General features: G+C 40.9%; 1 protein-coding gene across 1 annotated transcript in view; it reads right to left on the bottom strand.

The window, feature by feature from the left end:
- adamtsl5 (ADAMTS like 5) overlaps positions 1-15,857 on the bottom strand; it is a 139,538-nt gene that overhangs the window by 53,849 nt on the left and 69,832 nt on the right. The window contains exon 3 of the mRNA XM_072244513.1: positions 9,400-9,554. Within this exon, the coding sequence (XP_072100614.1) occupies positions 9,400-9,554 (155 nt within the window). The remainder of the gene's footprint in view (positions 1-9,399; positions 9,555-15,857) is intronic.

Below are 15,857 nucleotides of genomic sequence, written 5' to 3'. Positions count from 1 at the left end.
GGGTCACGAGACTATGGAGGCTACAAAGAAAGGAAACACACAAAGTCCCCAGTATGGTAATGGCTGGATAATCATCTTAAAATCCATTCTGGACTGGTAGTGTTTTAGAATCCTAACTTAAAATTTCATTCTTGGAAAATTTGCCACAAAACAGACAATATATGCTATAGTATAGCAACATGGATCAGATCTGATGGTTTTCTCCTGTTATAGAAAATCAGTCTATCTGTCATTACCCCTTTAAGAATCTTTTGATAATTCTAGGATCAGTTGAATTGAGGATTATCCTTCTGGTTATACATTTCTCTTCAAACATTCATAAAGAGTAACAAGGTATTATTTTTGCAGATGTTATTTGAAGGAAATGATATGCACAGTTTGAACTCACAAAACATTTTTAATACCAGTCACTAATCATGGAAATCACCATTGGGAATTCCTCTGGGGAATAACAAAGTAGGTAATTTAGATTGATTCCTCAGCCTATACTTCCGTTACATAAAACATCTTAAGCCCAGTTTAACACAAAAGCTGTGGAGCTTGTCTCTAGCTTTATTATATAGAAACACAAGAGACTGGGAAATGCCCTAAATGTGTCTGGTCTGATGCAGTAAAACTTTGAGGAATTTTTTTTTTGCAATTTCCATGTAGTTGAAACTACATGGACACCATAAACACAAGAAATTCTGCAGATGCTGGAAATCTGAAGTAACACACACAAAATACTGAGGAATGCAACAGGTCAGGCAACATCCATGGAAACGAACAAACAGTTGACGTTTCGGGCTAAGATGCTTCTTCAGAACTGGAAAGGAAGGGGAAGATGCTAGAATAAAAAGGTGGGAAGAGGGGAAGGAGACTAGCTGGAAGATGATAGATGAAGCCAGGTGGGTGGGAGAGGTAAAGGGCTAGAGACGAAGGAATCTGATAGGAGAGGAGAGTGGACCAGAGGAGAAAGGGAAGGAGGAGGGGCACCAGGGACAGATGATAGGCATGCAAAGAGAGGTAAGAAGTCAGAATGGACAATAGAGGAAGAGGGGAGGGGAGGGAATATTTATTTTTACTGGAAGGAGAAATTGATATTCATGCCATCAAGTTGGAGGCTACCAAGATGGAATATAAGGTATTGCTCCTCCACCTGAGGGTGCCTCATCTTGGCACAAGAGGAGGCCATGGACCAACATGTTAGAACAGGAGTGGGAATTGGAATTAAAATGTTTGGCCACTGGGAAGTTCCACTATTAGTGGATGGAGCTTGATGAACTGGTCTCACCAATAGTGTAGAGGAGGCCACATCAGGAGCACTGGATACAACGGACAACCCCCAGCATATCAGCAGAATACTATCCTTTTAACGTCATTGAAGAGTACCTGGAGCTGGAAGACTGGGTCATCATGGTGACTCTTCCCCTCCAAACTGTGGCTAACAATTGCACCTTAAGAACAGGAAGATCAACATGGACTATTGTTTAAATAACCAGGGCCAGTAATCTGTAACAGGTTGCTTACATGCGTTCCATTCTCTCCACCACCAGCACACTGGAGCTCATCTAGGCTTGTCTCCTAATCCCACAACTTCAGCCCCCTTGAAGGGCCACAGTGTCTGGCATGTGGGAATATCAATAGTTAATGGGTTCCCTTCCAAATCCCATACCATGTCAGCTTCCCTCACTCACATGGACTCTGTCCACATTTCTCACTGCCTTGGTAAAGAACATATGAAATAGGAGCAGGAGTTGGCCGTCTGACCCATCCAGCCTGCTCCACACCATTCAACAAGATCGTGGGTGATCTGACTATGGACTCAGCTCCACCTCGCTGCTATTCTCCAATAACCCTGAATTCTCCTGTTATGTGAAAATCAATCTAACTGTGTCTTAACTGTATTTAATGAGGTAGCCTCTATCAGTTCCCCGGGAAGAGATTTCCACAGATTCTCTATTCCCTGGGAAAAGCAGTTTCTCCTCATTTCTGTCCTAAATCTTAAATCTAAGTTCCCCCTGATCTTGAGTCTATGGTCCCTAGTTCTGGTCTCACTCACCAGTGGAAGCAACTATTATGCCTCAATGTTGTCTATCCCTGTCATAATTTTATGTTACTATAAGATTCCCCTCTCATTCTTCTGAATTCCACTGAGTATGGCCCCAGGTGACTCAATCTCTCCCCCTAGATTAAAACACCTCCTCTAGAGAATCAAGTTGGTGAACCTTCTCTGCACTGCCTCCAGAGCCAGTAGATCTTTCCTCAAGTAAGGAGACCAGAACTTGATGCAGTACTCCAAGTGTTGCCTCACCAGTATGTTATACAGGTGCAGCATAACCTCCCTATTCTTCAGTTTAATTCCTTTAGCAATGGCCAACTTTCCATTTGCCTTCTTATACCTGTAAAACAACCTTTTGCGATTCATGCACATGGACTCGTATGTCCCTCTGCACAACAGCATGCTGCAAACTTTCACTTTTTAAATAATAAGCTGATCTCCTACTTTTTCCCTCCAATGTGGATGACCTTGCATGACCAATTTTGTACTACATTTTCCAGACCCTCATCCACTCACTAAACCTACGTATTTCTTCCTGTAGACTCTCTGCATCTTCTGCATTTCCACTCAATTGATAGGGAGAAAGTAAAGCCTGATGTAGCAGTGTTTCAGTGAAGTAAAGGAAGTTACAGTGGTATGAGAGAGGGGCTGGCCAAAGTAAATTGGAAGGAGATACTGGCAGGGATGACAGCAGAGTGACCATGGTTTGCATTTCAGGGAAAAATGAGGAAGGTGCAGGATTAATGTATTCCAAAAACAAAGAAATACTCAAATGGCAAAATAGTACAACTGTGACTGACAAGGGAAGACAAAGCTAATGTAAAAGTAAAAGAGAGGGCAAACAACAAATCAAAAATTAGTGGGAAGATGAAGGATTGGGAAGTTCTTAAAACCCTACAGAGAGCAACTAAAAGAATCATTAGGAGGGAAAAGATGAAATATGGAAGCAAGCTAGTAAGCAATATCAAAGTGGATAGTAAAAGCTTTTCCCAAGTATGTAAAAAATAAAGGAGAGAGAAGAGTGGATATAGGACCACTAGAAAATGAGGCCAGAGAGATAATAATGGGGGACAAGGCAATGGCAGATAAATCAAATGAGTATTTGGCATCAGTTTTCACTGTGGAAGACACTAGCAGTGTGCCAGATATTGAAGGGTCTGAGGGAAGAAAAGTGAGTGCAGTTACTATTACAAGGGAGAAGGTGCTCAAAAGGCTGAAAGACCTAAGGGTATACCATCAGCTGGACCAGAGGAACTGCACCCTAGGGTGCTGAAAGAGGTAGTGGTAGAAATTGTGGAGGCATTAGTAATGATTTTTCAAAAATTATTGGACTCTAGCATGGTTCTGGAGGACTGGAGAACTGCAATAGACAATAGGTGCAGGAGTAGGCTATTCGGCCCTTTGAGCCAGCACCGCCATTCACTGTGATCATGGCTGATCATCCACAGTCAGTATCCAGTTCCTTATCCCCATAACCTTTGATTCCGCTATCTTTAAGAGCTCTATCCATCTCTTTCTTGAAGGCATCCAGAGACTTGGCTTCCACAGCCTTCTGGGGCAGAGCATTCCATATATCCACCACTCCCTGGGTGAAAAAGTTTTTCCTCAACTCCATTCTAAATGGCCTACCCCTTATTCTTAAACTGTGGCCTCTGGTTCTGGACTCACCCATCAGCGGGAACATGCTTCCTGCCTCCAGCATGTCCAATCCCTTAATAATCTTATATGTTTCAATAAGATCCCCTCTCAGCCTTCTAAATTCCAGAGTATACAAGCCCAGTCCCTCCAATCTTTCGACATATGACAGACCCACCATCCCAGGAATTAACCTTGTGAACCTACGCTGCACTCCCTCAATAGCAAGAATGTCCTTCCTCAAATTTGGAGACCAAAACTGCACACAGTACTCCAGGTGTGGTCTCACCAGGGCCCTGTACAGCTGCAGAAGGACCTCTTTGCTCTTATACTCAATTTCCCTTGTTATGAAGGCCAGCATGCCATTAGTTTTCTTCACTGCCTGCTGTACTTGCATGCTTGCTTTCAGTGACTGATGTACAAGAACACCTAGATCTCGTTGTGCTTTCCCTTTTCCTAACTTGACTCCATTTAGATAATAATCTGCCTTCCTGTTCTTACCACCAAAGTGGATAACCTCACATTTATCCACATTAAACTGCATCTGCCATGCATCTGCCCACTCACCCAGCCTGTCCAAGTCACCCTGCATTCTCATAACATCCTCCTCACATTTCACACTGTCACCCAGCTTTGTGTCATCGGCAAATTTGCTAATGTTACTTCTAATTCCCTTATCTAAATCATTAATATATATTGTAAACAGCTGCGGTCCCAGCACTGAACCCTGCGGTACCCTACTGGTCACCGCCTACCATTCCGAAAGGGACCCGTTAATTGCTACTCTTTGTTTTCTGTCAGCCAGCCAATTTTCAATCCAAGTCAGTACTCTGCCCCCAATACCATGTGCTCTAATTTTGCCCACTAATCTCCTATGTGGGACTTTATCAAAGGCTTTCTGAAAGCCCAGGTACACTACATCCACTGGCTCTCCCTTGTCCATTTTCATAGTTACATCCTCAAAAAATTCCAGAAGATTAGTCAAGCACAATTTTCCCTTCGTGAATCCATGCTGACTCGGACTGATCCTGTTACTGCTATCCAGATGTGTCGTAATTTCATCTTTTACAATTGACTCCAGCATCTTTCCCACTACCGACGTCAGGCTAACCTGTCTATAATTCTGTTTTCTCTCTTCCTTCCTTCTTGAAGAAAGGGACAACATTAGCCACCCTCCAATCCACAGGAACTGATCCTGAATCTATAAAACATTGTAAAATGATTACCAATGCATCCACGATTTCTAAAGCCACCTCCTTAATACCCTGGGATGCAAACCATCAGTCCCGGGGACTTATCAGCCTTCAGACCCAACAGTCTATCCAACACCATTTCCTGCCTAATATAAATTTCCTTCAGTTCATTCATTACCCTAGGTCCTTTGGCCACTATTATATCTGGGAGATTGTTTGTGTCTTCCCTAGTGAAGACAGATCCAATAACCTGTTCAACTCCTCTGCCATTTCCTTGTTCCCCATAATAATTTCACCCGTTTCTGTCTTCAAGGGCCCAATTTTGGTCTTAACTACTTTTTTCCTTTTCACATACTTAAAGAAGCTTTTACAATCCTCCTTCATATTCTTGGCTAGTTTACCTTCGTACCTTATTTTTTCTCTGCGTATTGCCTTTTTAGTTACCTTCTGTTGCTCTTTAAAAGTTTCCCAGTCCTCCGGCTTCCCTCTTGTCTTTGCTATGTTATACTTCTTCTCTTTTATTTTTATACTGTCCATTACTTCCCTTGTCAGCCACTGCCTCCCCTTTCTCCCCTTAGGATCTTTCTTCCTCTTTGGAATGAACTGATCCTGCACCTTCCCCATTATTCCCAGAAACACTTGCCATTGCTGTTCCACTGTCATCCCTGCTAGGGTATTGTTCCATTGAACTTTGGCCAGCTCCTCCCTCATAGCACCATAGTTCCCTTTGTCCAATTGTAATACTGACACTTCCGAGTTTCCCTTCTCCCTCTCAAATTGTAGATTAAAACTTATCATATTATGGTCACTACCTCCTAATGGCTGCTTTACCTTGAGGTCCCTGATCAAATCCGGTTCATTGCACAACACTAATTCTAGAATTGCGTTCTCTTTGGTAGGCTCCAGCACAAGCTGTTCTAAGAATCCATCTCAGAGGGACTCCACAAACTCCCTTTCTTGGGGTCCAGTACCAACCTGATTCCTCCAGTCTACCTGCATGTTGAAATCCCCCACAACAACTGTAGCATTACCTTTCTGACATGCCAATTTTAACCCTTGATTCAACTTACACCCTACATCCAGACCACTGTTTGGCGGGCTGTAGATAACTCCCATTAGGGTCTTTCTACCCTTAGAATTTCTCAGTTCTATCCATACTGACTCTACGTCTCCCGATTCTATGTCCCCCCTCGCAAGGGACTGAATATCATTCCTCATCAACAGAGCCACCCCATCCCCTCTGCCCATCAGTCTGTCCTTTGGATAGGACGTATACCCTTGAATATTCATTTGCAAGTGTCACTCCACTCTTTAAGAACAGAGGAAGGCAGCAGAAAAGAAATTATAGACCAGTTAGCCAGACCTCAGTGTTTGGGAAGATGTTGGAGTTAATTGTTAAGGACGAGGTGGTGGAGGACTTGGTGACACAGGACAAGATAGAAAAAGTCAATATGGTTTCCTTAAGGGAAAATCTTGCCTGACGAACTTGTTGGAATTCTTTGAGGAGATTACGTGTAGGATAGATAAAGGGGATGCAGTGGATGTTGTATATTTGGACTTTCAGAAGGCCCTTGACAAGGTGCCACACATGAGGCTGCTTACCAAGTTAAGAGCCCATGGTATTACAGGAAAGTTACTAACATTGTTAGAGCATTGGCTGATTGGTAGGAGGCAGTGAGTGGGAATAAAAGGATCCTTTTCTGGTTGGCTGCCAGTGACTAGTGGTGTTCAGCAGGGGTCAGTGTTGGGACTGCTTTTTTTTATGCTGTATATAAATGATTTAGATGATGGAATAGATGGCTTTGTTCCCAAGTTTGCAGATGATACGGAGATACAGAGGGGCAGGTAGTGTTGAGGAAATAGGTAGGTTGCAGGAGGACTTAGACAGATTAGGAGAATGGGCAAGAGAGTGACAAATGAAATACAATGTTGTAAAATGCATGGTCATGTACTTTGGTAGTAGAAATAAATGTGCAGACTATTTCCTGAACATGGAGAAAATCCAAAAATCTGAGATGCAAAGCGACTTGCTAGTCCTTGTGCAGAACACCCTAAAGGTTAACTTGCAGGTGAGGAAGGCAAATGCAATGTTAGCATTCACTTCAATAAGTCCAGAATACAAGAGCAAGGATGTGATGCTGAGGTTTTATAAGTCACTGGTGAGGCCACACCTTGAGTATTGTGAACAGTTTTGGGCTCCTCACCTAAGAAAAGTTGTGCTGGCATTCGAGAGGATTCAGAGGAGGTTCACAAGGATGATTCCAGGAATGAAAGGGTTATCATATGAGGAATGTTTGATGGCTCTGGGTCTGTACTCACCAGAATTTAGAAAGATGAGCGGGGATCTCATTGAAACCTTTTGAATGTTGAAAGGCTGAGACAGTAGATGTGGAGAGGATGTTTCTCATGGTGGGGAAGTCTAGGACAAGAGGGCACAGCTTCAGGATAGAGGGGCGTCCATTTAAAACAGCGATACAGAGAAATTGCTTTAGCCAGAGGGTGATAAATTTGTGGGATTTATTACCACAGGCAGCTGTGGAGGCCAGGTCATTCGGTGTAGTTAAGGCAGAGATTGGGAGGTTCTTGATTGAACAAGGCATCAAAGGTTATGGGGAGAAGGCTGGGGAGTGGGGCTGAGGAGGGGAAAAATGGATCAGCCATGATTGAATGGTGGAGCAGACTTGATGAGCCAAATGGCCTAATTCTGCTCCTATGTCTTATGGTCTTAATTAGGCATCATACACAAAGTTAAGGTATGCTGCAATTAATTCCCTCTTCCAAAGCAGCCAAGCACCACAATCACCCCAGATGTTGTCTCTTCTCACTCTTAATTGGACGGATGATACAAAAGCCTGAAAGCACATACCACCAGGCTCAAGGAGAGCTTCTATCCTACTGATGTAAGCAAAGTACGATAAGGTAAACTCTCGACCGCACAATCTACCTCGTAATGGCCTTGCACCTCATCTACCTGCACTGCATTCTCTTATTGCTATCCATCATATATGCACTGTTGTATTGAATTGACCTTAATGAATGCTGGGCAAGATACTTTTTTACTATATCTCAGTGTTGTTTTCCCTTGTACTACCTCAATGCACTGATGCAATGAAATGATTTGTATGGATGTCAAATAAAGCAGTTTTCCCCTGTACCTTGGAAGCTGAAAATGTATGTTTAGAACCAGAATCAGAAAGTAAAGAATTTTTTTTTACTCTAAATGTTGTTCAGATTTGAGGCTCATTTTATTGTAATGGATAAGAAGGGAAATGTTAAAAGATATGGGGAAAACAACAATGAATTTACATTAAAGCTGGATTTGGTGGTTTTGCCATCAGTGAAATATTGTTTAGTCTCACGTAAATTCTAATTTTGTTAATTCCAAAGCAATTTTCTTGAATTATGAAGATTAATGGGTGATTGAAAATTATAAAGATTTGGCAGAATTAATGCAGAGAAACCATTTCTTGTGGTGTAAGAATCCACAGTGAAGCATACAGTCTCAGAATAAAAAGCTGGGTCATCGAGGATTGAAATTACAGCGTTCGATTTCTATAAGTACAGAGTAATTCAGAGTTCCCTGGCTCTTTTGTGATGTTTTATTTTTGTGTTTTTTCCTTTATAAATTATATTCTCTGATTTTAATCAAAATCTTAATTGTTGTTTCCATCTTACATACATCCAATTCAAAAATACATTAATCTAAATGTAATCTTTCCCTCTATATTTTTTATTTATTTCTAATTTCTAATATCTTGAGTCATTTTGATTTGGTAAAAATTTGTATCTTCATTAAGACAAAGTAGTAATACTTTTATTGGAATAATACCTGCGATCTACTGAATAAAATCGTCTATGCCGCCATTTCCATTAATGTAGTGGATAATTTTAACCACCAGATGTCAATAAAGTGAGCTACGACTATGCAGTAATTAGACCATAAGGCATACGAACAGAATTAGGCCATTTGGCTCATCAAGTCTGCTCTGACATTCGATCATGGCTGATTTATTTTCCCTCTCAATCCCATTCTCCTGCCTTTTCCTCATAATATTTAATGCCATTACTAATCAAGAAACTATCAACTTTTGCTTTAAATATATCCAGTGACTTGGTCTCCACGGCCGTATGCCGTAAGAAATTCCTCAGATTCACTACCCTCTGGCGAAAGAAATTCCTCCTCATCTCTATTCAGAAGGGACATCCTTCTATTCCGAGGCTGTGCTCTCTGGTCCTAGATTCTCCCACTACTGGAAACATCCTCTCCATGTCCACCTTATTTAGGCCTTCGTATATCCAATAGGTTTCAGTGAGACTTCTCCTCACTAACTTCAGTGATCCATCAAATGCTCCTCATACATTAACCCTTTCATTCCTGGTATAATTCTTGTGAACTTCCTCTGGACCCTCTTCAAGGCTCACAATGGGATTCTTTTGCAGCCGATCCAATGTGGAAAATACCAGCATTGCGGAGTTCCAATGCAGTAGCAAGAGGTGTGCACAATACATATGGAAGTTCTGGCCACTTACCTCAGACAACGCCTGATCCGGAAAGATGCTCCCCCTCCACAAGTGCCAGAGCAAACGCTCCAACTGCTCCACGCCGACCATTCACCGATCCACAGCTGTCGCCGTTGTCGGGGCCTGTTTATCCACTGGGATCTCTTTAGCTTCTGATTTGCAGCCTACTTGTAGAAATAAACACTAATAAAATTGAGCAGTCAACCACTGTGCCCAACACAATGTTTCCAAATCCTTTACCACAGGATGGAGTTTCGACAGAGCGCGTGTCCTTTTAAGGTGTAGGTATATTTTTAGAAAAGAGAAAGGTGTAACCAAGTCATCTTGACCTTTTCTTTTGCATCCAGATTTAGATGGTGATTAAACTGCAGTAGACAATTCACTCTAATGTACCAGTGTGCAAGGGCTATTCACTGGTTTCCACATCTCTAACCTTCCAAGATGGACTTCAATATTTATACTGTTTGAATTACAGATCAAATTCCAGTCTTACAGTGGAATCTGCTTCCAATGTTCTATCAGGCAATGTTTTCTGAGTATATTCTAATTCACTGCATAAAGAAACTCTCAACTTTCTGGGAGTTATAAAAATCAAAGATTTCTTGTCACAGCAGTCAAATTAAATTTTTGAAGTATGTATATGTTACATATACTACTTTGAGGTTCATTTTCTGGCAGACATTTACAGGAGAATAAAACACAACAGAATTTGTGAAAAACTATACATAAATAAAGACTGACAAACGACCAATGTGTGAAAGAAGACAATTTGTGCAAATACATAAATACACACATAGACATGCACACACACTGGATATTCTGGCAAAATTGAATCAAGTACATTTTTGGCCCAATTAAGCAGCTGCCCAATTGGTCAAAGTTCCTTTGAAATAGTTAAAAAGGTATAAAACGGACAAATTACTATTTAATTGAATAATAAATTGTTTATTTAAATGAAATACAGGACAGTATCAATACTACTACAATACTGTAAATCTGTGTAGTAGTTTCTAATAGTTATCGGAGGAATTCAGCGTACGCTGCTGCATTCTTTTGATTGACTGTAAATGAACAAAATTTGTGCAGACACCTGTGCAGATAATAGATTACTTCATACAATGCTATCGAAAACTGCATCCTCCGAATCTTCATTTTTATTGTAACATTCAAGATGATTATCAATACCTTCAAATTCTTTGTAGTTCCTAACTTGTTGAAGTAGTGAAATCATTTCATTTTCATTCCCAACCATATCTGGCATCTCCAAGCCTGAATGCTTGAAACCGCAGTGAGCAAAACAGTTAGTTCTGAATTGTCTTACTGTTTATTTCTTGCCGACTATCAGTAACAAAATTTACTGCTTTTTGAACACAAGCACATACAACTGCCATTATTTAAAAAACTACTTGCTCTAAGCATGGTGTAGTGTCCAACAGCCACACAAGTGTTCGCATCTGATGCTAAGTAGAAACTGTTTGGCAACTGTCTCCTGTCCCAATTGAGTGGCATAGTGTCCCAAATGAATGAAGGGAATCCCAGCTATTTTCTCAATTAGTTTTTGTTTTATAAGAGTCACAGTGGGTTTCAGTAGTATAATATATATTCTGGTGCTATAATGTATCATATATAATATTATACACTCACTGGCCACTTTATTAGGTATACCTGTACACGTACTCGTTAATGCAAATACTTAATCAGCCAATTGTGTGGTAGCAACTCAATGCATAAAAACCTGCAGACATGGCCAAGAGGTTCAGTCCAAACATCTGAATGGGGAATAAATGTGATCTCAGTGACTTTGACCATGTAATGATTGTTGGTGCCAGAAAGGGTGGTTTGATTATCTCAGAAACTGCTGATCTCCTGGGATTTTCACACTAAACAGTTCCCAGAGTTTACAGAGGAATGCTGTAAAAAAATAAGAAAAGAACATGCAGTCAGAGATAGTTTTATGGGCAAAAGCACCTTGATACTGAGAACATGAGTTGTAAAGTCCCTGAAAGTGAATCTGTAGGTTGTAGAATCAGTTCAGAGCAGAGGTAAGTGAAGTTTTCCACGTCGGTGCAGAAGTATGAATGGCTGTAGGCACTCTGGTTATGACAACCACTGAATACCTTCACACAACAATTCTACATCAATCCTGTTTTATTGGACCAACATTCTCGTTGACTCATCTGAGATTCTATTTCACCACTACACTTGATCTGCACATTGGCAATTAACCCAGCAGCACAACTGGGAGAATATGGGAGGCGCTGGATTAACCATGAGAACGTACAGCTGCACACGGGCACACTGAAAGTTAGAACTGAACTAAATTCAATGGAACAGTGAGACAACAGCTGTACAAGCTGTGCCACTATTGTGAATGAAGGTTTCAATGACAGATAGGATTGTGAGTGGTGAAAGCAGGTGGTTCTTGTATGGAAAGCATATAGGATCAGAACCTCAGGTCAGAGTCACATCATGATCTATTTAACACGGAAAGATTATCTCCTAATGTTTCCACGAGGAATTCTGCAGATGCTGAGAATTCAAGCAACACACATCAAAGTTGCTGGTGAACGCAGCAGGCCATGTTGCCTGGCCTGCTGCCTTCACCAGCAACTTTGATGTGTGTTGCTCCTAATGTTTCTAAGTTTTAGGAGTATAACTAGTATTGGAGACTCATTTAACAAGTTAGATTTAAATAAGGATACCTATGTTCCTTTTTTCACTTTCCAGTGATCTCATGCCTTGATGTCTTACCCGCATGCACATAAGGAGACATGAAGGCTGACTCAGAATAAAGAAACCAGCATCTTACAGACTTGATTTGAATTCTCATGAACTGAACCTCCCCAGTATTCTGGACTTGGCTTATGACATGCTTTACTCATAAGTTATATGAAACAGATCTTTAACATGATATATTGCACTTCGTGATGATAACAAGCTTTTAACACCAGACATCAATAAAATATGACACAAGTACCTACCACATACACCAAGGAGGGACAAAGCAGAAGTACATCAAATTCATAAAAATTGCAATTATCTCCCCAACTACATTTCTCGTAAAATGCCCACATCGGGTTCATTTCTTTCCCTTATCATTTCAGACTGTCAGGTAATCTTTTCAATGTCACAAATTACTGCTAGACTTCTGAAACTGCTTATACTTTACAGAAAACTTCCACATGTCAGATCTGGCCTGGTTGCTTCTGCTCTGCAGCCTGCTCTACCATGAGGGCCTTGTGACGAAACTATGCTTGTAATGTTGTTGGTGAGTTTATAAACAAAGCCGTCCATTTGCTCTCTCAGGTGGATGTAAAGAATCCATACAACATCTTGATGAAGATGTTCAGTGTTATATTTCAGGCCTGAAGGCACTTGCCACCAGGCTGAAGGACAGCTTCCATCCTGCTATTATATGTAAGGTAATCCCTATTACATTAAAATGGACCCTTGTCCTCACAAACAACCTCCTTATGACCTTATTCCTTATTGTCTACCTGCGCTGCACTTTCTCTGTAACCATAATACTTTATTCTGCCATGTACTGTATGAACCGTATGCAAGATATTCTTTTCACTATTCTTCAGTGCATGTGACAATAATAAACCAACTTATCATGTGCAGTTGGTGGTGGGTTGGAGATATGTCTCTACCAAAGGAAGTGCAAGGTGCTCCTTCCCTCTGCTGGCCTGCAGGTCACGCTTGGGCAAGGTGCAGCATCTGTTTAGCCCCTCGATCAGGGTCACGTTGAGTCATGGGACTGGGTGGTGGATGGTCGTATGAGCAGCTGGTGCATATCACAAGTCCTGGTTATGCGACCACTGACGCCGGGCAGACAGTCTCTGAAGAGTATTGATAATAGCTGCCATCACCCATCTTGTAAAAACACTGCCCAGAAAAAGGCAAAAGCAAACCACTTCTGTAGAAAAATTTGCCAAGAACAATCATGGTCATGGAAAGACCATGATCACCTACGTCATATGACACAGTACATAATGAACAAATGATTGTGTATAGGTTGCAATGGTATTTTACTACAGCAGTTCAAAAGTGATCATTGAAATTCCAGGTATAACTTCTCAAGTGTGGATCAACTAAGGTACACTGGCACAGACTTTTTTAATATCTAACTATGCTTACATCATTTGATAGAGTTTTTGATAAGGTAATAGAGAAGGCTGATAAGGGAAATATTATTGATGTAGTGTATTTAGACTCCCATAAAGCAGATAATAAAGATCTGAATAAATAAGTAATCAAAAATAATCCTAGGGAACAAAAGAAGTTGGATAGGAATTTAGCCAGAGGTGATCTGTTGCTTTTGGGCTGGAAGGGTCAGTATTAGGAGCACTGTATTTTTTTAATGGAGGTTGATGACTTAGACTTAAAGGTACATAGCACAATTTCCAAATTTTCAGACAGCATTGAACTTAGAAGCATTGCGAACTGTAATTGACTTCTACTGGAAACAGATAGGCTGGTGGAATGGGTAGACACCTGGCAGAAGACATTTAACATAAAAGAAAAATGAAGTGGAAGAGGAACAAGGATAGATGAAATAAACTCAAGACACTGTTCCAAAAAGGTAAAGGAAAAAGATATTTAGGGGATATTTACGCATACACACTGCAAGTAACAGGTCACACGCCCGTACACGCGCACACACAGACGCAACACACACACACACACACACACACACACACACACAGAACTCAGTTAAAAAAAGCATGATGGATTTTATAAATCTCCCATTAGATGCAGATAATGTAAGAGTAAGGAAATAATAATGAACCATTTTAAATCATATGTTTGGCCAGAACTGGAGTATTGTGTTCAGTTCCTGGCATCATATTTTAAGAGGGATGTCAATACCTTAGAGATTTACTAGTATGATTCTAGGAATGAGGGACTTCAGCTTTATGAATAGAATTGTGAAAAAAGCATTTGCAAGGACACATGACAGAGTAATTTAAAATCACAAATGGGTTCAGATTTAACACAGAGATAGACTGTTCACATTAGTTCAATAGTCAATGACCAGGGTACATGGAGTTAAGGTGACAAAGTGCACCAAATGTAATGATGTAGTAATGCATTATTGCAATAATGCGGTAACTTCACACTCCACAACTCACAGGCATACTCTCATCCCGTACTAGTCAATTTTCATATTTTATGCCACTCTTTCACATATTTATTATACTAATACCTGTAACATTATACTGTCTTACATATAAATTCACCTCTCACTCTATGTTATCCTGTCAATCATCAGGCCATGCCACCTCAGGCACTTGGGCTGATATTTTGTGATTATATGTGCTGGATTGTAACAGTGTAGAGTCATAGAAGACTACAGCACAGAAACAGTAGATTAGCACTAATCTGCCTAGTCCCATCGACCTGCATCCAGCCATAGCCCCCAATACATCTCCCAACTATGTACTTACCAAAGTTTCCCTTAAATGTTGAAATTGAACTCACATCTACCACTTCCGCTGGCAGTTCACACTCACCACCTTCTGAGTGAAGGAGTTCCCCTTCATGTTCCCCTGAAATGTGTCACCTTTCATTCTTAACCCATGACCTCTAGTTCTAGCCTCAGTCAACCTCAGTGGAGAAAGCTGCTTGCATTTACCCTCTCTGTACCCCTCATAATTTTGTATCCCTCTATCAAATCCCCCCTCCCCAAACATTCTTCTACGTCCCAAGGAATAAAGCCCTAACCACTGAACTTTTCCTTAGAACACAGGCCCTCAAGACCTGGCAACATCCTTGTAAATTTTCTTTGCATTCTTTCAATCTTATTTATATCTTTCCTGTAGGTAGGTGACCAGAACTGCACTCAATACTCCAAATTAGTCTTACACAACTTCACCATAACATCCCAATTCTTGTACTCAATACTTTGATTTATTAAGGCCAATGCACCAAAAGTCTCTTCACAACCTGTGGTGCCAGTATGTGCTGTGGGCGATTATACGTATTATGTTTTCCACCTTGAGCCCAGAGGAATGATGTTTTATTTTGCTGTATAGGCATGTATGGTTGAGTGACAATAAACTTGAACTTGCATTTGAAATGAATAGAATTGAAGGTACATTGGTGAGGATGGGTGGTGGAGGCAGATCCAGTTGTAGAGTTCAAAAGGCAGATGGAGAGGAAAAAGGATGGTATGGTCCTAGGACAATGGCAGTGAATTGGGTTGAGTTGAACAGCGTAAACCCTATAAAACTTACAGAGGTGTATAAAGTCATGAGGGGCATAGATAGTGTGAATGTGCTCAGTCTTTTTCTCAGGGTTTGGGAATCAAGAACTAGAAGGCATAGGTTTAAGGTGAGAGGGGAAAGATTTAATGGGAACTTGAGGACAACAATTTTGTTTTTATCCAGAGAGTGGCATGTATGCACGTGGAATGAGCTACCAGATGAAGTTGTTGAGGATGGTGCAATAACAACTTTTAAAAG

Source organism: Mobula birostris, chromosome 26 (genome assembly GCF_030028105.1).
Source record: "Mobula birostris isolate sMobBir1 chromosome 26, sMobBir1.hap1, whole genome shotgun sequence".
In the NCBI taxonomy this organism is placed as follows: domain Eukaryota; kingdom Metazoa; phylum Chordata; class Chondrichthyes; order Myliobatiformes; family Myliobatidae; genus Mobula; species Mobula birostris.
The sequence above is the reverse complement of the archived record's forward strand: the minus strand, read 5'-3'. Positions and strand labels throughout refer to the sequence as shown.